General features: G+C 45.7%; 1 protein-coding gene and 1 long non-coding RNA gene across 3 annotated transcripts; one reads left to right on the top strand and one right to left on the bottom strand.

Annotated features, from left to right (window-relative positions):
• Nucleotides 1–2,498: 2,498 nt before the first annotated feature.
• Nucleotides 2,499–11,660, bottom strand: NKX2-1 (NK2 homeobox 1). Of its 2 annotated transcripts, none has more exons than XM_081864875.1 (3): nucleotides 11,653–11,660; nucleotides 6,121–6,488; nucleotides 2,499–4,717 (listed from the first exon to the last, which is right to left on the bottom strand). In XM_081864875.1, exons 2-3 carry the CDS (start codon nucleotides 6,476–6,478, stop codon nucleotides 4,017–4,019), a joined length of 1,059 nt encoding a protein of 352 aa, XP_081721001.1. In that variant the 5' UTR covers nucleotides 6,479–6,488; nucleotides 11,653–11,660; the 3' UTR covers nucleotides 2,499–4,016. The 2 variants fall into 2 exon arrangements, with proteins under 2 accessions (XP_081721001.1, XP_081721000.1); XM_081864874.1 differs by lacking the exon at nucleotides 11,653–11,660 and adding an exon at nucleotides 7,326–7,422.
• On the top strand, nucleotides 6,489–24,635 carry LOC309345287. The gene is made up of 4 exons (XR_014158153.1): nucleotides 6,489–6,826; nucleotides 7,888–8,992; nucleotides 15,969–16,126; nucleotides 24,587–24,635. It is a non-coding gene; the product is annotated as an uncharacterized lncRNA (long non-coding RNA).
• Nucleotides 24,636–27,018: the final 2,383 nt, after the last annotated feature.

Raw genomic sequence — 27,018 nt, 5'->3', positions numbered from 1 at the left:
CTCTCCAGTACCCGCATAACATAGTCCAGGCGAAGAGATGGGAACAAAATAGTCAGCCTCCATTAGATCCCATTACCCATTGTGGTTGTTGTTGTTGTTGTTGAAGTCCACAGGCCTCTCATCATTTTTTTCATGTGGACAAGGATAGAACTTTCATGCACACCAAAAGCTCGTTTTTCTCCTTCATCGTTCCACTTTTAATGACTTTCCTTCCCTTTTCTCCTTCCAGTCACTCAGCACAACAGGCAACACCAATCTTACAAGGCCAGGGTGATTCCCCACCCCCACCCCTGGTGTAATACAGATTTTCCCATTTTAGCCTATGGACGCAGTATTAAGCACACTCATTTTAAAAACGAATTTCCCTGAAATCAAGGATGGTCCACTTCCAAATCAAACGCAGCTGGAACTTCGGCCTTAAACGAAATTATGCTTAGTGCAGGGCTAGTCCAAATTCTCAAAATATGTTTGGAGGGAAATTTCGATTAAAAAAAAAAATTTTTTTTTAAATAAACCAACAAACGAAACCATAATGGCTTGCATCAGTTCAAACAGAAGTATACCCTGGGGGGGGGGGAGTCTTTTTTTATGATTAAACCTCAATGCTATTACGTCATTTCTTTAAAAAAAGAAAAAGCGAGAGAACGAACTGTAATTTTGCTAGAGCCGTTTTGTTTGCATTTCTGCTGACTGATATGTAAATACAGTTTGAATTGTGTTTGCTTGGAGTCTAGAGGTCTATAAAGAGACGAATTCACCTTTTCTGTGGAACAAGCAAACAGACTTTAAACTAAGCCGACATCAGACAAAGTGGAAGCCAGTTTATTTAATCGAAACTAAATCTAGTCGCAGTAAGATAAGTCAGTGTACATTACAGTCATTACTCCCACCACCAAATATGTGTTTATTAGCTCGTCCAGATAAACTCGGTCCATTTATTTTCCCGAGGCTCTTCGGGACAAACACGTTTCCATGTTTTTTCTTCTAAGGCCTAACTTTAGGGCTGCGGAGGTGGGGGCGAGATAGGGGGGGCGAGACAAGAGACTACTAAAGTACCTTCAGGAATGCTGTTTTATAACCGCCTCCCTTCCCCTGTCAGTCTCAGTCAACAATTCATTTACTTCAGGAAAGAAAAAAGGAGAGAGAAAAAACAACTATAAAATTTGGAGATCCCTTAACACAGTTAAAGAGAGTTGTGAATTGTGGACACGTTATTTAAATAAGTTTTGCTTTTGTTTTTTAATTCCAAGAGCTGAACTCTACTGGGTGTGCCTCCAAACCGAGAGATTTATTATTGGCGAGCTTCTCCCTGCTGATTTCCCTTTGCCAAGACCCTCAGCGCAGTTATTTGAAGCTTTTTCATTTAGGAAGGGTGGAAAAAAGAATCACAAAAAAAGACACACTGGCGTTTGAAATGACAGCCTCGAGTGCTCCGTTTTGGGCTCCGCGGATGCTAATTTTAGCGCAGAGGTATAAAAGGCGACTGGGGGGGGGGGGTAGAGAGAGAGACCTGATTTAGAAAAGGGGGGGGGAGGAACAGCTGGAAATGTTTCTACCGCACTTGACCAAAGTCTCTCACTTTCTCGCTCTCCCTCTGTAAACAAGAGGACTACATTTTACATATTGCACCGAATATTTAATATCTCTCTGCTGACACACGTAACGAAGAGTTGGAGACGCATACATGTGCACATATCGTTATATCAAGAACCAAGCCTCGATCCCAGCCCCCAACCCCACCCTACCCTCGCCACCAGCCCTAGAGGGGAGCGGATTCTCTGCTTCGGCTGTGTAGCCGTTTCGTTTGCGCGGTGGTTGAAGCTCTTTCTGCCTGTACAATTCTCACCCCATCATTCACTTTTCTCTCTCTCTCTCTGGGTTCCTGCGCCCTTCACCCTTGCAGATATAAATATATTGGATATATCAAGCCAAGCTAGGATTACGTATCCGGCCAGGGCTCCTAAGCAGAGAATGATTAAACCCTTTTGCTTGATCATTATCCAGAGATGCCCGTAGACCGACGGTTTGCAGCGCGATCAGCCGAGAGCTTCACGTGGGCTCTGCCTCGCAGGCTGCTTTGGGTTTTGGTTTGTTTCTCCCCTGCCTACAACTCTCTGATGTCCGATGGGCAGAAAGCCGCTTTACTTGGATGTAAAGCCTTTTCGTTTTGCTCTCCCGCCCCCTCCCCTGGAAACTCCTTTTCTGAGCGCCGCCTGTTTCTTGGCTCGTGACGTCGTGACTTCTTCTACCGGCTTAAAACAACGGGAAAGTTATAAAACTATTCTCAGTTCATAGCCATCGACAAATCTACCTGGCCTGAATATTGTGCCCTCTCCCAATAAGTCGAACAAATGTTGAAAATCGGAAAGGGAGGGCAATATATATATATGCATATACGTATACACACACACACACATATATATATCTCAGACACCCCCAATACACTTTGTGTGTGCGCGCGCTTCAAGGTTAATTCAATTTACACGATACACCTCGTGCACAATAAACTATCGTTTTATTTTGATTATAAATAAGATGACTGTACTTTCCTTAAAATACAATTACATAGGAAACCTTTGTAGAAATGGTGTTTTTACAAGTTAATAAATCTGGACGCTCTTTACAAAGACTTGATATCCACCCACCCCCCCCAACCCTGTTAGTACGCTCCTCGTTAGCTTCCTTTCCCTGCATTAACAGCATCTTAAAAGCACCCTTTTGGGATTTCGATTAGTGGGTCTGCAAATATTGTCTTTCCTCTGCGAATGACGCCACTTGGATTTCCTTGTCTCCGTGCCTTGCTACTTATCTCGGGCAGGACTCCCTGTCGTCGTATTCTCTAGTTAATCGGGAATATAACATACGAATCGATCCTATATCTGTATGTGCTGATCAGTTTCCCCGAAACGTGGACCCGATCGTCCTTCCTGGGCCGCTTTCCCCGTTGAATTCAATGGGCCTTGGGAAGGAAGCTTACATTGCGCAAATTCGGCTCCCGAATTGCATTTTTTTCTTTTTCTTTTCTTTTTGGAGGTGATAGGAAGGTTGGGGAAATAGCAAAGGGCAATAAGAAAGATAAGTGATCTTTATAATTTATTAGAAACTCCTCAGGAAGTATATTTAAAGCCAAATATATCTACATAAGTTACAAGGGGCGGAGAGAGAGAAAGGAAGATAAACGCGCGCCAAATAATTTCACCGATCTGTGGACATCCATATTTATTTATTTTTAAAAAGTGGGTTTTCCTATTTTATTTTATTTTTCAAAAGTTTTGATTTGTTTGGTAGATCGTTGCTTGATATATTCCTTTTAATCAACAAAATAGTCAGGATACTAAAAACTATGGGTTTAGTCCAACGTTTTTGACAGCATTATACAGCTACAGGTTCACATCGAACATAAGGGGGAAGGGGAAGCTAAGCCGTGATAGCACCCGCGTTTCCATCCACCGTCTGGGCTGAAGGCCAGCGAAGGTTCTCCGTCTATGCATTGTTTTTGAAGAGTGTGTGTTTGTGGGGGAGGAGGGGGGGACGCTAAAGTTTTTGGGGGCGGTGAGGGAGGGGAGAAAACACCCACCCTTCGCCCCGAGGGTTTTTTGTTTTTTTGTTTTTCTTATCTGTACATACAAGCGTCCACTGGAGATCCACCTCACGCCGCGGGCACACGGTCCATCGTGGGTCTCAGGGGCCACCAAACTCCTCCAGAAAAACGCTCCGGGGCCTTCAGCAACACGGCAGCCATTTCACAACTTAAGAAGTCTGCTTCTGGTCCTCGCGTCTGTCCCAAGGACACAACACCCCACCCCACAGTTCTGATATTTTCTTTTTAAAAACAAAAACAAAACAAAAGCAGAAAAAAAGGAGAAGAAGGGAGGAAGTCAAAGGAGGAGGAGGAGGAGGGTGCGTGTATTTGTGTGTGTTTCTGTGTGCGTGTGTGTGTGCGTGTGAAAAAGAAAAGGAAGGGGTCAGCCCGTCGGACAAGGACGAGGTGGTGGGCCCCGTCGGGGCGGCCCCTTTCACCAGGTCCTCCCATATAGCAAGGTGGAGCAAGACATGGCCGTCCCATAGTCCGAGCTGGACGAGTTCAGGTGGGACAGAGCCGACACCTGGCTCTGGAGGGACGAGGGGCTGCTTCCCGCGTGCTGACCCAAGTCTGGCGACTGGCCGGCACTGCTGGCTTGGTGGCTCTGGTGCTGTCCCAGGCTGGCGCCGTTGGAGGCCACGGTGATGGCGGTGGCCGCAGCCTGCTGCTGGTGGTGGCCCTGGAGCGCCGCCGCTGCCGTGGGCGTGTTGGAGCCCGCCTGACAGGGCTTGCCGTCCTTGACCAGGACCGGGACGGCTACCCGTCGGGGCGAGTGCTGCTGTTGCTGCTGCTGCTGCTGGCAAGAAGCGCCGTCCTGCTGCATCTGTTGCTGCGCCGCCTTGTCCTTGGCCTGCCGCTTCATCTTGTAGCGGTGGTTCTGGAACCAGATCTTGACCTGCGTGGGCGTCAGGTGGATCATGCTGGCCAGGTGCTCCCGCTCGGGCGCCGACAGGTACTTCTGCTGCTTGAAGCGCCTCTCCAGCTCGTACACCTGCGCCTGCGAGAAGAGCACGCGGCGCTTCCGACGGGGCGTGCTCTGCAGCGGGGCCATGCTCTTGCTCACGTCGCCCAGAGAGCTCAGGCTGCCCATGCCGCCCATGTTCATCCCCGACGATGGGCCCATGAAGCGGGAGACTGTGGGAGGGAGGGAGGGAGGGAGGGAGAAACAGCGGGGGAAGGAGCGTTAATCAGCGGAACCAAGCGCAAAGCCCAGGAGGAGAGACTCCGGCAGACCCGCGGGTAGCGGGCTCGGCCCGCGCGCCCGGAGGCCGAATCCGGTTATCGGGATCCAGATCCACAAAGGGGGGAAAAGGCCATTGTTGACACGTCCCTAGACATGATAATAACAACAACAACCATAATAAATGCTAAACAATAATATCTGGTCAAATCCCCACAACACTAATACCAGTTTACATCGATACCGGTGAAAATGTCAACGTGCAAGATGCTGAAAAATCAGCAGAAATCCGTTTCTAAATCGGATTTGAAACGGATAAGGTATCTGGTGACTTTGTAGAGTACGTTCTCCACCCTGTAACCCTCCCCCCCCCTGTCTAAAACAAGAACAAAAAAATATTCTCGTGGCGAAGTGGCAGAAACGGCCAGCGAGGAGAATTCAAATTTAGAAAAAGAGACATTTTGCTGGGGTGTACATTCCAGCGTTTTCATGCATATCTGTCTATCTGTCTATCTACCTCACACATACATTCCTGCATACATTAAGAAAGGATAATCTAAGGATAATCTAAGAACCATATACTCCACTTTTGCAACGCTGTTTACACCTTGTAATTTGTCAAAAAAATAATAACCTGTCAAAAAATAATAAACGTTACTTCCCCTCCCTTTTCACATCCTTTATGGGTTATCTATTTCTCTCCGTTTATTATTTCCCTTAGACGTAGTCCAGAGCCTGCCTTCGTACTTCTAAAGCAGATCCAATTCATTTCGCACCTGTTCAGTTTTTATTTACACTTTAAAGGGCCACTGGAACCTCATCGTCTTCACGGACTCTCGCCTTAGGGTTTTATTTGAACAATTTGTTTGGCGTCCAAACATTTTATTATTTCCTATATTCAAGCGCGCTCCCTCGCACGTTTTCTTTTCTTCCGGGCGCGCATTATTCTTTATTCGTAAGTCCCTTCCTTCCCTCCTGGTCTCAGCCACCCACATTTGTCCAATAAAACGCTTTTCCTCTCTTTGTGAATGCGCTTAGCCGCTGAGATTAATCATAAGGCGCAAGAGATGCCCCTGACTCCCTCCAGCCAAAACCAGGAGCAGACCAGAGCCCAGGAGTCCAGGACAAGGTCAGAAACCGGTCGCAATTTTTGTTGTTGTTATTATTAATACACAAAAATTGGGGGAGTGGGCGGGGGGAGCAACATCCAGACCAGCTTCATGCCAAATGCACCCCCTCGCGCGCATCCCCGCTCTAACTGCTGCCCCACACTCCCCCGTCTGCCTGGGACCGCGCGCCCGCGCCACGGGGAAAGGTGGAGAGAGAAGGAGAAGGGGGGAAAGCTCGGAGCACTTACTTGTGGAGAAGCGGGGGTCCGGATTCGCCCCGTACCAGCCGGTGGCGGAAGCGCTGTTCCTCATGGTGTCCTGGTAAGGTGGAAGGTCTCCCATGTTGCCATTGCAGTAGCCCCCCATGGCGGTGTGCGAGAGCTGAGGGACCCCGGCGGCTGTCATGTGGTAGGCAGCGGTGACCGTCCCGTTGTGGCCCATGGGGTGCTGCTGCATGGCCGGCTGCGCCACCTGCGACTGCCTGTAAGCTGCCAGAGGAGCGCCCAAGTTACTCCCCTCCATGGCCACTTTCTTGTAGCTTTCCTCCAAGGGGCTCAAGATGTCAGACACTGAGAAAGGAGTCGTATGCTTTGGGCTCATCGACATGATTCGGCGGCTGGGGGGAGAGGAGGGAAAAAAAGGGAAAGGGGAGGCAAAACTCTCTCTCTCACTCTCTCTCTCACTCACTCACTCTCTAGCCTTTTTTTTTTTTTTTTTTTTTGCCAAATATTCTGGTGTGTTGCCTCCACGCCGATCTTGTTGGATGAACACGTAACCGAGTGGACCAAGTCCGCCTTAATTGGATTGAGTGGAGGCTCAGAGCTGCCTTTCGTTTGTTTTAGCCAGACGCCAGGTTTTAGGCTGCCACCAGAGGCGGGGCATAGGCACTAAAGCAACAAGACAATAGAACCCCACATCTTGCCCGAGATAATTAGCGTACATGCTGATGACAAGGTAAACACCTTTTAAGTTTCCCCCCCTCCTTTATTTCTCAGGCTTTCCCACCCGAACCACCTGCCCACTCAGCCTTTATTTTTAATTATTTTTAATATATATATATATATATATATATATATATATATATATATATGTATATATCATAAGCCTTAAAAAAATTAAAAATGCAACGGTTGAAAGGGAAAGTCCTGCCTTCTCCCCTCCCCCGAATCAATCGGTTTATGGATTTATTGTTCGGGAGGGGTGCGAATCGAACCCTAAGGCTGGAGATGGGGCTCTAAAGAGGTTCCAATATGGAGAAAGGAGGGTTGGGAGAGGCGCGGGGGGGGGGGAGCTTTATTCCTTCCCCCGCCCCGCCCGTGGGCGAGTTTCACAAAAAGGAAGCCCGTTCGGATCCTAAGCCCTCTTTACCCACTACCACCCAACTACCCACCCACCGCCCCACACGCTCCCCCCATTCACCCCACACACCTCCTCCTCCTCCTCCTCCTCCTACCTCAGTCTGAACGAGGAAGGTCAGGACTGAAGGACTGGATTTAGCCACCACCAAGCACCACCATCACCCGCCCCCGCCTCCCCTTCGTAAGCACCCGAGGAAGAAAAGAACAGTCTCTGTGTGAAATAGCACCGGGATGGAGCGTTCCTACATCGCCAAGTTGGCAGGAATCCGCTCTCTGGCCAGACATTGGACGGAGCCTCGAGAGAGGCGCGGAGGGTTGTCTAGAGCAAACTACTTGTGCCTTATCAGCGCTGCTTAGGAGGCATAAGCTATAGAGCCTATAGGAAGCTTATCTGTCCGAGGCTCCCAGCGCATCCCCTCCCCGCCCGCGCCGCCCGCGCCTCGCCAAATATATGTTCTCTGTACATGCAATCATCTGATCGTTTTGTCTAGCTCGTTACTCCGCAGGCAGATGGAAGCTGGAACTTTGGGGTGGGGGTGGGGGATGTTGCGCGGGGTGGGTGGGGGGGATAGAAATGTGTGTAAAGCAATTGTATAAGGATGATGGGCTGCTGGAAAACACATTAAAGCTAAGAGCCCGTTTGTTATTTTCCAATAGGAACCGTGTCACGCACTCCTCCGGGCCACGTCTAAAGCTTAAAAGCAGCTTCTCGGGTTATTTATGAATCAGAGGCGCCAGGGATGGAAAAGACCTGTTAGGTCATCACCCTGCCAGTGGAGAATTGTGTCTTTCATTTCCTAATATTCCGCTCAGCCTAATTGCGGCCACCTCGGTGTCAAGAGAAATCGAGAGCTGCCTGGGGGACGGAGGCTTGAAGGCGGCTCCACCACGATCCACAAGCCGGTTAAGGCGCGCTGCTGGGGGTGGAGGGGGAAGGGAGCCTCGAGGGGCACGATCCTACGCCCCGCTCAAGCGGGTGGAGGATTTCCCCGGTTGATTTTAATGGGCATGCGTGGGTGTGTCGGATCTGCCTCTTCATAATGGCTCCGTTCCAAAAAGGTCTGCTTAGGCGGCTCGTCGATCCAGGGGCGCGCGCCCTTGCTCCAAGCGATATTTAACACGCGCAAGTTCCGCAGGGAAGGGAGGGAAGAATCCCATCGTTAGAAGGGAAGGCGAAAGGCGGTGGGCGGGCAAAGAAGAAAAGGAAAATAACGCAAAGTGGGGAGGGGAAACTAAGCCCCTTCCTCACCCAGGCCTAGAGCGTTGGCACCTAATTTAATAAAGCGATTCTTTCAAGCTGAAGGAAATAGCAAGGCAAGGGAGGGGGGGAATTAACTTGGTAGGGTTTTTGGTTTTTGGTTTTTTTAAAATAATAATAATAATAATAATAATAATAATAATAATAATAATAGAGTCTCAAATAACAGTTAGGTCCTAACAGTTAAGTAATTGCCCCTGGTAAATATGTTGGCGTCTCTCGGCTGGGGTTGTGCTTTTAAAACAAATAAATAAATAAAGGCGAAAGTGCACTTGCAGCTACCCGGGGATAACTAAATATCTTTGTCTAAAGTGGCGGCGTAAATGGCCAATCGCTTTGTCACTGGCTCGATATTAGTGCCTAAGGATCATTTCCCTTCAATTGGGAACCTCTCGTTGAGGAGGCAAGAAAGCGCTTAGGAGAAAAGTAGGTGCCCACAGAGGAGACTTCCCAGCCTTCAAGTCGAAGCCTGCGCGGTGATTATACTTTGCCGCTCGGCAAGAGGTGAGCTTCTCCACGCCAATATAATTGCAGCAACTCCCCCCCCCCCATCAGCCCCTCAGTTTTCCCCTCGACTTCTCCGGCGCCAAGATACAGATAGCTGCGTCTTAACGCTGCAGTCCCAAGCGCGGTCGGAAGTCGATGCCGTGGAAATGAATGGGACGGACCCACACCCCAAGTTGAGGTGTACAGGGCGAGGGATGCTTTAGGCTAGGATCTGACGCGGCGCTTACGGTGGAAACAACTTTCACGTGTGTGAACCGCGTACAAGTAACGCACCGCCCTAAATAGATTTCTTGGAAGGCAACCAAAGGGAACTTCGTTCCCAAGAAGTTTTCTTCGCATCGGAGAGAGTATCTGTTTTTGGGTTTCGGGGAGTTTCTGGATTCGTGAGGAAAAGGGGAAACTTTAAAACTTAGAAATCTGGGCACTTCTGAGCCCTGTTTTGACGCAAATGCTGGGAAGGGGAAAGGGGGCCGTTCTGCTCGCCTCTGAGTCAATGCGCCATTTCTTTCTTTGCTTTTTTGGGGAAATCTATTCACCGAAGTGATTAAAATAATTTAGTTATTGGGGAATCGAAAGTTATTTTTCCTTTCCCAAATGTATTTTTTAGAAGTGATTGCTGATTTCATGACTGTTCGGCTAATAATTATAATGAGAATGCAAAACACATAGTAACACCAAAACTAGTTATAAGGTCACAAAACTGTATGATAAAATACCGAGGGGTGAATTTCAATATCTGTTACGGTCATAAATTCAAGCTGTAGCACAAAGACTTTATAATACCTGGTTGTACTAATGACTCTTTTGATTTCTTGAAAATATCTCATCTCAACTTTTAAATAAATACGTTATATACAGGACTGGCATACTTACTGGGATAACGGCTTTTAGATTCCTCCCTCCCTCCTTTTCCTACTTTTATATACTCAATAACTTGATCGTTTTAAGGAACTGAACTCAGTTCACTCTACTCATCCAAATTGTTTACCATTTTATATATATTTAAAAATGTCTAGCAGCAGCTCAAACCATTAGGATTGTTCAGTAAACATTTTAGGATGCATTAGAGACAGAGGATACGCACACGCACATACTATATACTCACGCACAAATACACATTACTAGAAAATATGGATCTCGAAGGCTTCCTTACAATTAAACGAATCTGCCAACGTGTACTGCAAGGTAGTTCCTTCTTGAGCAGTGGAAGATGACTCTGTTGTTTTGTGATATATACAACCAGCATGCACTGATATTATTTGTTTTCTCGTTTATTTCTTGTAACGAGTGTGGATTTCATCATCTTCTAAAGCCCAGGCCCGCTCGACTCCAATATTTTCTTGGGAGTGCTTCTTGGGGTGGAAAGGTGGATATTTCGTATGTGCTCCCCTTTAGGCGTGCCTTATTAAGTTTGTTTATTTTTTAAAAAAAATGTGACCGTTTTCTTGGTGAGGAAGAGGGAATACCTGTCCACCGTGGGACTTGGCTATTCCAGATAGGAATGGTTTGATCATTCTATCTTCACGTGAGTGTCATGCGGGAATTTTGTCATAGAATTAAATGGGAATTTTGCAATGGAACTAAACAGGAGGTGGATCGCCCCCTGAGGGAAGATTTTCAATGATACACCCTGAGCCCCAAACCAGTTGAGCCGAGGCGTTTGAACCGAGGCCGATTTACGGGGCCCCGGTCATATTTCCACCCCGTTCCTGAGCAGCTTTACTTGGTATTGGAAGTAGTTTCCCTTGATTTAAAACAAAACTGACCTCCAGCATCAGGGAACTTTGATTTTGCACCATCGATCATTTCCGCAGATCGATTCGTTACAATGTCCATATTAAGATGGACCGACTCCTTAGCAATTTCGTGGACTCGGACTGGACTACTCTGGAGTAAACGGGTGGCACTGACCTTTACTCCAGAGTAGCCCTGGTAAAATTTATTTGACCTGTGGGGATTGAGCGGAGAGCGGCTCGTTCTTAATTTTAGCCCTCATTCGCATTTGGAAAGCCGGGCGTGTCTTCATAGCCTGCCTCTTAAACCGAATTAAGTTCCGCTAAAGTGAATCGGGTTTACTTCCCGAAGTACCAGGCGCTGTCAGAGGCAAGCCCGTTCACGCTCCTCCGGATCGGCTATCTGCTTTCCCACAGCTAATCAATCCAATTTAATCTCTCCTCCTCGAACTGGCGAGGAAAGTTTCCTTTGGAAATCTCCCTTTCCAGCTAAATTTGGAGGGAGCCTGTCTTTGCACAAACCACCGACGCCTTCCTTCTCGGTGCTCACTGCTACTAGCCTAATCACACTTTATACTTTCACCTGGCTGAATTAACACCAATCAGTCAATAAAAAGAAGAAGGGAATGCAAAAGTAAAGAGAAAGGAGGAGGAAAAATGCAATGCCTTTGGCCTGCTTAAAGGGTTTCCCCCTCGGCCCATGCCCTTCAGAAGAGTCACTGTCTCCCAAACCTCCCCCCCCCACCTCCCGGTGTCTGCAAAATGCTTTTGATTTACTGTCCGACGGCTTCAATAGTTTGACCCCACAAAATCCGACTGATAACTCTCCACGTTGGGTGGAAAGGGGGCGGGTGGGGAGGAGAAGAGGGGAGGACTTTCTTACTCAAACGGTGCCAACCTCAACGCGGACGGTGCCCCCCGAACCTGCAGCGTCTTCCAGGCTCCTCCACACCAGATGGCGGGGACTCAGAGGAGTCGTTTCTCGAAAGGAGCTCACCGGGGCTCTCCGGAGAGAGCTCACCTCCCACCCCCCCCAGGCTCCCCTTGCCGCCCTTCAGTGTAGCTGCCAAGCGCTTTCCAAGTGAATGGAGAAAACTGGCCATTAAAAGCGGGGGCGGAGAGGGGCTGCTTTAAATGGGCAAGCTCCGACTAAATTGTAAATTGTGGATTCTACTGACAAGGCCGTTTGGGGGCTGCCGTGTGAAGGACCCCTGAAGGGAGTAGCCACAATGACCGGGAGGAGTGGATTAGAAAGTGGTATTTCTACAAAGGTTTGGGAGGAATGGAGGCGCTGCTCTGTGCTAAAAAGGAAGGAAGATAAATAAGGAGAGAAAAGCCTTAATAAAACAAGGTATCTCTTAGAAGTCGCAACGCAGTAGGTTGGCTTTAATTTTTCCCCCGGCCGCACCCGAAATAGAAACAGGACCAAGGTCCTGCTGTTCAGCAGGCCTCAATGAGGCGGTTAATTCAGACCCCCGACAGAGGATTTCTTGGCTAGAGGTCAACCCCTCCTTAGGAAACTTTCCTTCCAAAGTGAGTGTGCTTAAGATGGCGTTCTTCGTTGTGAATGCTAGAGACGCTCTTGCTTAAATTAAGCACCCGCTTAGGCACTTAATGAATAACGCCCTTAAACCAGAGTGGTCTCGCCTAACGTCTTCCCAAGACATTTATTTCCTTTCAGCTGGGAGGGTTCAGGAACACTTTATCAATTCTCCCCGATTGTGCAGAGGCTGGATTTCAGGAAGCGCCCCCCCCGCCCCCCCCGCCTTTCCAACAGGTTTCATCACAAAGCAAGCCAACCTTGTTGGACTTCGGCTGAGGAGCAGCTACCACATTTAAACACACGGAGGTTGGACTTCACCCATCCCTTCAGGCTCCCCCCCCCCATTCTCTGTTTCCTGGGAGCAAACAGTTTAGGGTGGATGTCAGTCTCATAAGTGGCGCAGTTAGATGATTCCTAGACTCTGGACAATCTGAAGCCTGCCTCCACCTTTTGAGGCTGAACTCTGTGTGTTTCCAAACGTTGCTCCAAAATGACCCAAGAGTGCCTTCAGGGACCCTCCTGCTCAGTCTGCTGAATGGAGCCCTAGGCTTCTGCCCGGAAGTTCTGCCCTGACGGTTCCCTGAGCGCCACTGAAACAAGGAGAACGAATTCCGAGTCTGAGCTGTTTTTAGAACCACTCGTTCAAATCAGGGGGCTGGGGAAGCGGGTTTAAGTGGAAGAGTCCTGACCAAATTGCAAACTGAGGATTCTATTGAGGCTGCAGTCTTAACGGCCGCTGGCGGGAGTAGCCACAATGGACTGAGCTGGATTATTGTGGAATGAGTGCCACCCTCACTTCCCCAAAAGATCTGTGGCTTAGCATTGATTTTGGAAGAAGCCGGAGAAGGCACAGAAAAAACTCAATATGGAGGCCAAATGGCCGAAATATTGGGAAATTTTGGAACAAGATGGAGACAGAATAAAATTGCAGAGTTTTGAGAAATTGAAAAATAAAGTGCGAGACTGGCTCCATTATTACCAAATAATGAAGGCATTCAATTTGGACAAAAAAGTTGGCTTCCAGGTGGAAAAATCAAAATTGGAAACAGAATTGTTAGACTCAAATATCAAGAATTTGTCAAGAATGTATAACTTGCTGTTGAAATGGAACACTCAGGATGAAATGGTGAAATCAATTATGATTAAATGGGCACAAGATGTTGGACATAATATAATGATGGCTGACTGGGAACAGTTATGGACCACAGGTATGAAATTTACGACATGTAATGCCCTAAGAGAAAACTTAATGAAAATGATTTATAGGTGGTACATGACACCAGTCAAGCTTGCAAAAATTTACCATCTGCCCAATAATAAATGTTGGAAATGTAATGAGATTGAAGGTACATTCTTTCACCTTTGGTGGACATGCCCAAGGATTAAGACATTCTGGGAGATGATTTATAACGAAATGAAAAAGGTATTTAAATATGCCTTCCTGAAGAAACCAGAGGCTTTTCTCCTGGGCATCATCGGCCAATTGGTGCTAAAGAAGGATAGAACATTTTTTATGTATGCAACAACAGCAGCAAGAATACTTATCGCGAAGTATTGGAAGACACAAGATTTACCCACCCGGGAAGAATGGCAGATGAAGTTGATGGACTACATGGAACTGGCGGAAATGACTGGCAGAATCCGAGACCAGGGAGAAGAGTCGGTGGAAGAAGACTGGAAAAAGTTTAAAGATTATTTACAGAAATACTGTAAAATTAATGAATGCTAGGAAAATGTTGGAGTGAAGTTATATGGCTTTAGTAGAAATGTTATAAGGAATTAAGTATAAATAGATTAATAGAGTATTAAAGGGAAAAATAAGGTTAGAATGTGTTAAGATAATTATAGGATAGAAAACAGAGAAAGATGGAAAGGAATTGCTGAAACAGTTAACAGAAGTGGAATACAAAAAGGGAGGTGTGAGGAGGTCGCGGAAATAAGTGAATGAAAGATAAGATATTGAAATTATTTGATGTGTTGGTGTTGTGTGGTGTTTTTGTGTTGTATTGTATTGTTCTTTTTTTGTAGTGTTTAAATTGGGAAAGTAATAAATATTATTTAAAAAAAAAAGATTTTGGAAGAAGCGAGCTTTGTTTGACCTCAGCTGATAATCTCTTCCACTGAAAATCTATGTGATTGCTTCCACACACGTTTATAGGGGTCTTGGTCTTCCCCCTGTTACATTCCCCCTGTTTCGATGTGATTTGCCTCATTCGAGGTACCTGGAACCGGAAGTGGAGAAAACGTTTCTCTAGTTCTCATACGTTTCTCTGGTGCAGTGGCGTAGTTTGGCACATTTAGACACTGCTCTTTAATGGTGTTGTTTTATTATCTCGATGGTTAAGTTAGCGCAATTGCTTCACTTAATGGTATTATCGCCACCCGCTATTTTTATGGGTACAACTTCACTTGCTTCAAAATGTGGTAAACGGATTGTGGGTTTGGGGAGCGAGGGTCTTCTTGCTTGTTCGCTTGTTCTATTGAGTGGGCTGCTGGGTTTTTGCCCGGCCCAGTTTTGCCCTAAACCTGCCACTGCTCCGGTTGTGAAATCCACATACCTGATACCCTTGTACTCAAGTAGAGATTCTGAGTTTGTACTCCATGAGTAAACTTTTCAGAGAAAAATTGAGGTTAGAACTCCCCACTTCTGGAATTTAGGACAGTCCCAATAAAGCAATGGGCTGCACTTGAGAGAATTAAAGTCGGAATCAAGGCTGCAGCACCATAACATTCCACTTCAAAACGCCTTCGTGGAAAATATGTCCGCATTGAACGGAAGACTATAGGAAGAAGAACCCTGATGACTCATACCCAAGGTCTATCTTGTCCAACATCGTGTTCCCACGGTACCCAGAACAATGCCTATGAGAAGCTCACAAGGAAGGGCGTGAGCGCAAGAGCAGCTGTTCCCCAGCAGCTAAGGCATCTCACCTTGGAGACCGGAGGTGGTGCACAGCTATCATGATGGGACCTCTTCCTTCTAAGTAAACTTTTAAAGATTGCCATGTCATTCAGGTTACTGTGGCAAGAACTTTCAAAGGCACCTGCGTCCTGCTCCTATGGCATCTTGTATTAATTCATCAGGACTGTCATCGTGGGCCATTAGGCTGTCCTGTTTAGATTGATTGTCTTTGGATACAAGCAACCTAAGTAACCTGAAGGTGCATGTTATGTTGAAACCAAAAGGATGGTCTGAGCTTTCTGAAGGCAATGAAAGACATATCCAGCAGGCTCTTCTTATGTTATTGTGTTCTCATACATCTAACTAATACATAGTTGATGCTCCAGAAAGCAGCATGCTCTCCCTGCTAGTTCTCCCTGCTAGTTCTCAGTTTGGGCTGAAGTAACACAGCCCAGGAACAGGTGTGTCACCTCACCTGTTTATGCGAACTTCAGCACAGAGCGTCTCTGTACCCATACCACTGCTTCACCCATACAATGAAGTAGGCTGCTGCCGCCTGCAGTAGCTCGTTTCATGGCTAAAGAATCAGGCAATACCAAAGTCAGAAAATGAAGAGAAAAGAAGAGGGAGAGGGAGAGAAATGGGGAGAGTCTTTAAAGCATAAAAATGCATTGTAGACAAGCTTGTTCTGGATCCCGGAAGGATGTAGTTAGTTGCGAGAAATTGTATTTCTTTATTCCAGCGAATAATAAAGCAGAGATATTAATTTTGGCGTCCACTTTCGTCCACCCACAGTGCTATACCAATGGCAGTTCCTGCATTTTACGAAGTGGGCTGCAGTCCGCAGAAGCTTCAGTCTCAATGCACCTGTTGGTTGCCAGAAGAAGGCTTTAAAAAGAAGAAAGGAAAAAGATGGCTGGGAGGTTACTCCGTAAGAATGAAGGCACAACTAAGTCCGCCTTGAAGCTCTTGGGGGTGGTGAACGCTTCAGCCGGCGAAGCAGGATGCTCTATGGTCAATGTAACCCTCCCCCACAGTTGCGTTCAAAATAAGTCACTTTATTATTTCATTATTATTATTTATTAAATGTCTATACTGTACCGCCCTTCACCCGAGGATCACAGGGCGGTTTACAATGTAAAAAACACAAAAATGCATACCATAGTAACAAACAAAAACAGTACCCCCCGCAGCAATTTAAAAGATCATAGATGGTTTAATTAGCCAAAGGCCTGGGAGAAGAGAAATGTTTTCGCCTGGAGTCTAAAGTAGGACCTTTTCGGAAAGTTAACAGCTAAAACTCTCCTCTGCAAGATAGTGAAATCGTCAGCACGCACGCACGCACGCACACACACACACAAAACACCGCCTTTCCTTCTCTGTCAGTCCCAGATATGACTACATTCCAGAGGCACCAAAGAGAAAAACAACCGAAGGGAACAGAGAAGAGGCTGAGATGCTGCTTGCTGCCGCGCCGCAGAAGGTTGGCCAAGAGCTCTCTCGGGCTAGGGACCTGCCCAGAAAGATTGAGGAAGAGCCGTCGTTCAGTGATGGGGCACATGAGTTGCATTCCAGGTCCCATCTCCAGCATCTCCACATTCGGCTGGGACAGTCTCCTGTCACCTCTAGATGAGCTAGATGAGTCCAAGGTCTGACTGCATATGGGGGATAGTTGGGTTGTCCTTGTTTTTATTTTTCTTGTGTATTTTGTGTTTTTATGTTGTGAACCGTCCTGAGATCTGTGCGTTTAGGACGGTATACAAATTTAATAAATAATAATAATAATAATAATAATTATCCAGGGTCTCTCAGGAAACATGCGCTTCCAGCAAGCACTGCCTCCGTGAGCAAAAGTCAGCCACCAAAACAAAGCAAGAAAAACCAACAGGACCACTGGGAAATAGCCTTTTCCTGCAGAATACCACCAGCTACTTAACAAAGCCAGCACGGTGTAGTGGTTAGAATGCCAGACCAGGCCCTGGGGAACCTGGGTTCAAATCGTCACTTGACGGTGAAATTCACGGGATGACCACGGACCAGTCACTGTCTCTGAGCCTAACCAACCTCATAGGGTTGCTGTAGGGATCAAGTGAGGAGTAGGAGAACCATGGACACTACTTTGAGCTCGGAGAAAAATGTGAGATATAAATGCAATAAATACACTATATGGCATTGAAGTCAGTGGCTGCTTCCCCGGGGTGAACAGTCAAAAAGTGGTTGTGAACATTTTCCTTGGGAATGGGTCTAATTGGGTTTATGGGCTGTAGTTCTAAAGACAGCTAAGTCTCACTGGTCAGATTTTAGTACTGGGTTCCTGTTTCGTTTAGGAGCTGATTCACACATACATTGCACATCCACGTGATTTCTCTTTACGTGATACCGGAGGGAGACGAATACAGCCTCCTCATGCTGCTGCAAAAAAGAGAATGGAACCGAATATGGAACCGAAAGGGCTAATATAGATGTATGGTGGTTATCCGTTTCTATGGAATAAAGCCCACTTCACCAGTTGCGTGGGGCACATACGTACATATGCAGGGCTAGAGAGGAAATAATTCAGTGGGTATGGCATGCAAGAGGTAGAGAGGTCTGTTAGGTCTCTATGCAAAGCTCAAACGAATACAAGGTGAGTGACTCTTCCCCGCTGCAGTTCATTAACTGTAGCTGCGCACTTGCTGGGGAGCGCAATGTGTGACTCGCTCCACTGACAGCCATTGTTTCAGGTCAGATGACTTGCCACCTGCGCTCTAGTGATGAAGCAGTAACATCGGGGCGTCAGTTGCAGTCAATAAGTTATGGGGCGCCATACGTGTGAAGGAGACCATGACACAGTAACCAGTGAAGGAGACCATGACACTGAGGCACAGTGCGGTCCGCGTGCCCCAGTTGCCTTCTTGGCATCGCCTTCTCCTTCGGAAAGTAGGTGACAAGCGTTGCCCCTGGACGACTCGCGGGCAAGTGCCCGGCAGGCAGGGCTTTCAAAGGACTACGAGCTCAAGTCCTTCAGGCTCGGAGGCCCTTATCTTGTTCCTTCCATCCACTCTTTCTTCCAGACCCACACCTGACGAGCGCCACCAAGGCTTCACCTTGCGTCTCCACCCCATCCCGTGGAACTTTATCCGGGAAGGATGCAGCAACTCACTGGCGAAGTGGTAAAAGCACTCTGCACATGGCCAGTCACTTTGGTAACATTTCATATCGCTCGGAGTTAGGGACTCTTTCAAAGTAAGTTTCTTGACTGAGCTCTGGGCACAAATTGATCGAAGGAACAATGGGGCGCAGTTCTTTACAGCTAGTCCGCCACTTCTTTGGTTTCCAACTGCTTTGCCTGCTCAGCAGCCCCTCAGCTACTCTCTGTCCCTTTCCTGCTCCAGATATATCTATAGGTACCCTACCCTTCCTCTACGGTCCATTCCTGCCATTCTTTCCTACCTGGCAGTCTACAGAGAGGCAGGCTTAAGAAGGAGCTGCAAAGGTGTGTCTGGCACTTGTGCCACCAGATAACAATATTTATTGCCCCTTTCCAGTCTCATTTCGCCTCAGATATACCAGATCTAGGTCTTAAACACAGAAGATCCCAATGGTCCTCTTTTAAAGCGGCGGGTTTGGATTGGATCCTGTTATCTTCAGTTCCTTTTCCCTCTTCCTGCAAACTTATGCGCGCTTTACAATATGCAAAGCACCGATTTCTTCTTCAGTGTATCTGTTTATCATTCGGCTGTCGGATTACATGGAAACAAACCGGAGAAGGGGAGGTCTTTCTGCTACTTCTGCCCGATGCCTATTTCAGACAGCAGAGTAGCAAGGCTCCTGCCTAAGTTGCCGACGGCTTTTCCCCCTAAATGGCTCCAGCGCATTTGGAACACAGCTAGACTTAGACTACCGACGATAACTGGGTGCATATTCCAGCCAGAGCATTCTGTGGAGAACCTGTGATCCTCCGGATACTGTTGGACTCCAGCACCCATCGTCCCTAACCAGCATGACCAATGGTCAGGGATAATGACGCTGTAGTCCAGCAACATTTGGAGAACCACAGGTTCCCCACCCCTGGAAGTGACTGTTCCAGCTTACTGTGGGCGAGCGTTCCACAGACAACAGTGCGTAGTTTTTAAGAACCTGCTACTAGTTTATTTCGCAGTTTATACTCACCTCCTCGATTAATCTACAACAGGCTTAAAAGTAATAAAATACAATATTCCTCCGCTATCTTCTGCGTAGGTGTTGGCATCTATTCAGTGTGTGTTGGGTGTGTAGGCAGGCTGAATTAAATCTGAAAACCCCAGATAATCTGCAGACTATGACCACTTTCCAGCAGCTCCACAGGACTGTAAGACTCAGCACCTTGAAATTAGTCACCCTGATAGCCTAATAAATACTATGAGAATAAGGGGTTGGTGCTCAGAAGATTCCATTAAAAGAGGTAGTTGTAGGACGGGGGAGTGACTCAGTTTTTACCCCGATTTAAATGTCATGGTTCCTCGTCTTCTCCCAACTTGGAGAATTGTCCTGTAGTAAATCTGCAGCACACTCTTTGTTTAAGACGATCAATCCCTGAGTTCATGGACTGGGAACTAGCTTGACAGGACTGACGTCTTAGCAAGGAAGGTCTAAATCTTTCTGCAGCTATGATCTCTCCAGGAAACCCGCCTTCCTAATACGAAAATTATTCTACTGGCCTAATTTAGAGGGTTGTGATCAGGTTTCCTGGGATAATGTAGCCTTTCCAGAGAGGTAGTTATTTTAGATTGTTTCAACAAAAACAAGGAGTCTTGTGACACCTCAAAGACGAACACATTTTCCTACTTAAAATTTATCTGCTACATTTCCTCCTCACCGTTCCTCCAAGGCGGCATACATGGTTCTCCTCCACGTGTTTATCCTCACAACAGCCCTGTGAGGTAGGTTAGGTTGAGGGACGGTGACTAGCTTAAGGTCACCCAATTAGCTTCACGCCTGAGTGGACATCTGAACCGTGGTCTCCCAGGTCCTCGTCTGACACTCTAACCATTACACCGCATTGGCTTTTGTATACTGTACATGCGATCCTCAGTTCTCAAGTGCGTGGGTGTAAAAGGGGCGGGGCGAGTAAATGGCAATGGGATACCAAAGTAGCCTGTGATAATTCAGAGCGTATGTAAGCATGCTTCTAAGTTCTCCTTGAATTGCAATCCTTTGGTTTTTAACTCCAACCTTTTGCATTTCTTTCCTCCCCACCCACGTATGTGTTTGTGACAACTGAGGATCACACTCCACGTGTGGGGAGTTTCTAACGCAGTGTTTCCCAAACTTGGGTCGCCAACCCAGTTGGACTGTAACTCCCATCATCCCTGACCACTGGGTCCCGCTAGCTAGGGATGATGGGAGTTGTAGTCCAACAACAGCTGGAGACCCTCTAAACCCCAAACACCCTGCCTCGGTCCACCCCCGGCGTTCTCTGCCCACCTATTTCAGAAACCAACAGTTTCAACGCTATGTGTTAATTTCTCTTGGTTCTGCCTTTGCTTTGTGGAAAACGAATACGTCTCTACTCGTCTGAAAACCCAAAACAGACAATCCAACATACAAACAAACCGCCTTCCGCGTCAAATACCACGCAATTCTTTTTTAAAAATTAAATCAAATAAATTATGGAATGATTTCTGGAGGACACAGACCAAATTTGGTTGTTCTTGTTTGGTTGCTCATTTCTACCCACAACAGAAGCGTGATCCCTGCCTTGAAGGCGACGGAGGAGAGGCAAGGACCCACCAGCTGCTCAGTTGCCTTGTCCGTTGGTCACTTGGAGTCACTCAGCAAAGGGGGGTGGAATCCCTGTTAAATATATCAGTGGCGTGCTCGGTCGACCCTGGGGAGTGGTGGTACTGGTAGTGGGAGGACGAGAAGCTGTGCTGTGGGTGTGTTGGGGTGTCGGTGTGCGCGTAATCTACTGATGGAGCAAAAACTACAAGTCCCAGTTCACTTTTACTTGCCCATGCGAAGCGTGACCCGTGGAACAAGAACCCAAGGCATTTAGTGGAGGAGGGAAATCCTGCAATCTGCCACTGAGTCGTTAAACTCAGAGGATGCCTTTTCTGTTTAAGGGGCATCGAGGCGCCCTGTGGGTAGCAAAGGTTATTACTAACTCCGGGGACTCGCGCTTCTTCCTTAAGGCGCGTTCGCTTTGGCCTGAGACGATCTGCAGTAGCCTCTACCGGGCGCTGCGAGAACTGCAAGCCGGGAGCGCCGGAGAGAAGCCGAGCGTCGATCTCCCGTCAATCAAAGAATAACTACCGAGCGGTCGCATCTTCCAGCACCGCTTCTGGGTAACTGTAGTTGCTTTCGAACTCAGTTCCTTCAGTGCTAACGCGCCACTGCCCGCCGGACGCTTCTGGGCAGCTCTGATTTTTCCTTCCTGATCAATGCAGAACTTTTCCCCATGGCACACTTCGCTTAAATCAGCAGCAATTTAAATATTCGTAAAAGTCTAGTGCTTAAATTGAGGGAAAAAATAACAGAAATGTGAGGTCTCGGGTCTCACACCTGCATGTGTCCTCTCCCGTGGATGTGGATATTCTTCTCGCTAATCCTACCTCCAGAGTTTCTTTCTGGTAAGGTTCAGTGGTAAGAGGAAAAAACTCTACAGGCTGTGCTTTATAGATAGTATTACACAGGCAGGCAACCTCTGCCCCACATTCCTTACTCCCTGCTAAGGCAAGATCACACTTCCCCTCTCCTTCTCCCAGTAGTTATTTTTCTCCTCTCCTTGAAAACCGTGTCTCTTCCTAGCCTATTCCCAGGATCAATGGTAAATATGGACAAAGAATATGTATCCTGGTGAGAGTGGTTAGGAGCAAATTATCTGAGTGTGATGGAAGCACTGTCCTGCTTCAGCTCGGGGTCCAGGGTCAGAGGCGGTTTTAGGGTAGCTGCAGGGGGCGACACAACAATGCTGTAGGATGGAGTTGGAGAGGTGGTGGGCCGGTGAATTTTAGCATTGCACAGGGTGCCACTGAAATTTGAGAGCCAAAATCCATCACTGCCTGAGTATTCCCACAGGTCTTTCGAAATCACCACCAGTGGGATTGATGCAGCCACTAAGACAATTTAATAGCTGTTAGGCCTCCAGAGATATTTATTTTCTAATACTTTCCTATACATAGCAGTGATGACCACCCTGTGGCAGCTTGATGAGGAAGATTCCTATGATGGTTTTGAAAGTATCCAGGCATGGCCTGTACCCTTTGATTTCCCCTCCAACAGTTTCCTGTCTCCTCTCCCCCAAGAAAAAAACATTTTTTTAAGAAAAGAAAATATCCAAGCATCTAAGGGAATTCTATTCTCTGAGGGTTTATCATGGCACCTTTCATTCTCCAGAACAGTTAAATACTTGTTGCACTGAGCAACCCCATGAATATCTAATTATTTTCCTTTAAAAAAACAACAATAATGAAAGGTTAAAAAGATACTGTTTGTCTCTTGTTTTCTTAAGCAAACTACATAAACCTCTGTCTTCAAAACCAACTAAAACTCTTGAGGCATCTTAAACACTAACAAATTTATTACAGCAGAAGTGTTTGTGGGCTCAAGGCCATTTCAACAGATGCAAGTCAAGGGGACTTGAGTCCATTAATGCTTGTACTGTAATGAATTTGTAGTTCTGAAGGTGCCACAGGGTTTTTTAAAAAATAAAACTATTTTTTCCCCTGCAAGAGACTATTACATATACACTTCTGGAAATTCATATGACCAGGCTCAGTTGTCTCCTTCGTCATGTTGTCTGCTGTTCATGTGTTAGTGATGGCTTAGGTCTAGGCATAAAATCACCAAGGTGTATAGTGTATGCATCTATGTGCATTTAGAACTGCATTCTAACAAATTCACATGCTTTCCTTCAGTTCCATGTTATCCTCTTTGCATCCTACAAAAAGCTCTTGGATGTCAAATCATGATTAATTTTATGGTTGTTGTTGTTGTTGCTGCTGCTATTTATTTATTTAATAAAAATTACACACCGCTTGATTGTAAAAAAATAAATAAATCTCAAAGCAGTTTACTAAAGATAAAAAGAGTAGAGAAACTCACAACCATACTTTTAAAACATACGAACTACAGCTGCCATGGGACCATGGGAAGCTACCCTTTATCAAGGTCTATCTAGTGCAGTATTGCCTACACTGGCCGACAGCAGGATTTTCAGACAGGGTTCTTTCCTGGGGATGCTGAACTTGGCACCTTCCACATTCAAAGAAGATACTGAACCACAGAGCTACAGACTTCCCCATAGCTACAAACCTTGCCATAAGAAAGTAACAAAGAAAAAAAGTTTTAAAATAAAAGAAAAAAAGCCACCAAAATATAAGCAATAAAATGAATGTAACATTAATGAATGACTGATAAAATGATGAATGCACTTATAAAATAGAAGTGGCCAGACAAATGAAAAATTTAAAATGCTTCAGTGTTTTAAGTCCGCCATACACAGCAATAAAATTCAGAGTTGTATTATATAAACCATGTTAAACACATTTCTTCTTCTTCTTCTCTGGCGTCACTCATGGCCGAGTAAGATTGTCTTCCATACAGTGGCGTAGTGTGGGGGGTGCAGGGGGGGCCGGCCGCACTGGGCACAACATCTGGGGGTTAGGGTTAGGGGGCGCAAATCCACGGGTTAGGGGGCACAAATTACTTGCCTTGCCCCGGGTGCTGACAACCCACGCTACGCCACTGCTTCCATAAACACAGTTTTAACAGTGTTGAAGCAATGATTCTTCAACATCAACTTTGTTGGACTGGTCTTGTTGTTCGGATGCCTGATTATTGTCTTCCATAGCAACTACAATGGTCCTTCGGGTTAAGAACTTAATTCGTTCTGGAGGTCCTTTCTTAACCTGAAACTTTTCTTAACCTGAGGTACCACTTTAGCTAATGGGGCCTCCCACTGCTGCCGTGCAATTTCTGTTCCCATCCTGAAGCAAAGTTCTTAACCCGAGGTACTATTTCTGGGTTAGGGGAGCTTGTAGCTGAAGCATCTGTAACCCAAGGTACCACTGTACTCTATTCCGAACTTAAAAATGGAAAGTGTAATGCCGGTGGTCAACAAAAGAGCTTTAAAGACTCTCTCAAGGCAAATCTTTAAAAAAGTAGTATAAAACACATTACATATTATCTGGTATACGTCTTTTCCTCAGGGTATATGCAGGGCTTTTATTTCCACTGGAACTCACCAGAACTCAGTTCTGGCACCTCTCAGGTGGGCACCATCAGCATTCTAAGAGAACAAGGGAGGTGTCTATGGTGAGTTCCTTTTCTAGAAAAATAGCACTGGTATATATGCCATAACAAAACATCCCTCAGCAATAAGTGGTACAGTAAGGGAGAATCTGACTAGATGACCCTTCCAACTCTACAATGTCTATGATTCTTGCAGATAGATGGATTTTTCACCGTTTTGCACAAGCAAACCTTGCTGATTGAGTGGACATAGTAACTGAAGGCATCAGTCTGCAACCTGTCTATGACCTCCAAGAACTGAATCCAGGCCTGTTGTCAAATATTGCATACCAGTCTTTCTCCAGGGGGTCAGGTACATGCATAAATTTATCAGTACAGTATGCCTTATGACTGCCCTCAGATTTCTGTACCCTGATAAATGGAAGGCAAGAGTCTGTGAAGGTGAAGCAGCTCAGGGCACACAAAACAGGGCACACTGTTGGTGCTGGAAGGATTCTTTGAAACTGGAGTGGTGGGGATGGGGTTTGATAACTATGGGTTTTCACATTTTTGTCTGTTCTCATTCTGGTTTTTTGTTTCAAACATTTCCATAAAAGCACTTAAGTGTTTCAAAATATTTTATTTCCATTCCAATTATTTCACTTTGCTTCAGTTCCAAGTTAGCAGGACCAGATTTTAACACACAGGATTCTTAGGTATCTTAACATGCCAAAAACAGTGGAAATTATTTCCCTTTAATAAGGAATGTCCTGCTGTGACTTCCTCACCATATCTATTGATACAATATTTTTGCTTTGCCTACTGTTAGTTAGATACATAGATTAAAACTGCTTCAGCTATTGACTTTTTTGACTGCATGCTAGTGTTATTGTTTTATTGTGTATAAAATGTATTGTTTTACTATGCATTAACTGCATTTTTAGTGACTTTGAAGACTGATATTGCTTTTGGACTGGTTTCTTATGGTATTAATATACCGTACTGTAATATTTATCTCAGGGCAGCTTTGTTGTTAACTGAGATAAATTCTTATTGTTGAAGGGAATGTTTATGAATGCATTTCTATAGAATTAACAGATCCATTGTATTATTGAAATATTGAATCTGGGATTTTCCTTACTTGTTTTGTATTTTGATGTATTGTTATAATTATTATGATACAGATATGTTGTATTAATTAGGGGGAGGGTTATTTTCTTTATTTGTCTGCTTTTTGACAACCAATTTTCTGCAGGGATGAAAAGCTGGTAATAAGCAATAATAGCTGACATGTGTCAATCTTTTTTTTTTAGTTTACTATTGATTGTCTGAAGATTTTTTAAATGCCTCTTTTTGAGCTGTTTTTATTGATAATTCTAATGGCTTTAAAAACTGCTTAGAGGTTCTATTATAACCAAGTGATATATAACTTTTGTAAAATAAAATAAGCCAAATGATAGAGAATTCTGAAGAGCATAAAGAAATTGTTTCTTATCTTCTCACTATGCAGAGTTGGTCAGTGGAACATTACTGGGGATGCTGTTTTCATTTTCATGAATCACATCACTTCAATAGCTTTAAAAACTTAATTTCATGGTTTGGGGGAGAAGATATTTATTCTGAGGAGACCAAATTGGGGGCACAGCCACACCATATATTTAAAGCACAACCAGCACACATTTAAAGCACATGACCTCCCCCTCAAAATTCTAGGAACTGAAGTTTATTAAGGTTGCTAGGAATTGTGGGAGGGAAACGACAGTTTCTTATGACCTTTCTTTCTTATGTTTGCTTTCTGGGCATATTCTGTGGACTCTAGAGGTGAAACAAAACCTCACAAATTTCAAACCTGACCACCTGTTATGAGTAAAGGGGGCATAATTAAACCAGAAATGAAGAGAACATATTTTCTTCCAAAACGGGAGCCAGACACCTGCACGCTCTCCCTTCAGATCAGCATTTGTCTTGCCTGATACTTACTCCTGTCTAATCCTGACGTCGAGAGAGTTTGGCCTTGAGAGACACACTCAAAAGCAGACTGGGTGTGGATCAACAAGACCTGAGTCATAAGTACCTGAGTGTTGAACTTTGGACTGAGCTAGGTGTTTGTCTCATTGCCAGAATGGTGGTGGGTTCATGGGCTTTTGTGGCAGTCAATACTATGTATGTCTATTTGTCCTTGAATTCTGATACAGTAAATGTTTTTCCACTAAGTTTCAGAGTTCTCCAACATTGCTGAGCTTTCTCAGTCATTGGAGCAGTCATTCCAAAGAACACAAGATAAGGCTCCTCACCAGCAAACTTTCTGCCTTTCATGTATGCACATGGGGTCTGTTGATATTATTAAGTGTTACATACTGTACACAAAAGAGAAGAGAATAAAACATGGCAATTGTTGCCATAGCAATTGGCAACAGATGCCAAAATCTTGCTACTGGAAGTTGCTAATTGGACAGGTGATTTTTTAAAAAAATGACTCACTGCTGTTATTTAAGTAGAAGGCTAACATTTTACCCCTTGCTTCTACTGACTATGAAGCAATAAGCAAATCTGCGATAGATGTGAAGAGAGGAAGCCAGCAAAGGCAGAAATGTACCTCATGTTCCATCTCCTGAAAAAGAAATTGCCAACTTTTTAAGGCCCATGAGCACAT

The sequence above is a fragment of the Podarcis erhardii genome (genome assembly GCF_964252035.2).
Source record: "Podarcis erhardii genome assembly, chromosome: 1".
NCBI lineage: Eukaryota > Metazoa > Chordata > Lepidosauria > Squamata > Lacertidae > Podarcis > Podarcis erhardii.
Note: the sequence above shows the minus strand (reverse complement) of the source record. Positions and strands in the feature narration are given on the sequence as shown.

Coding starts and splice junctions, on each gene's coding strand:
- NKX2-1 (XM_081864875.1), bottom strand. CDS start 6,478: ATGTCGATGAGCCCAAAGCATACGACTCCTTTCTCAGTGTCTGACATC. Junction 4,718..6,120: donor GGACCCCCGCTTCTCCACAA/GTAAGTGCTCCG, acceptor TCCCTCCCACAG/TCTCCCGCTTCATGGGCCCA.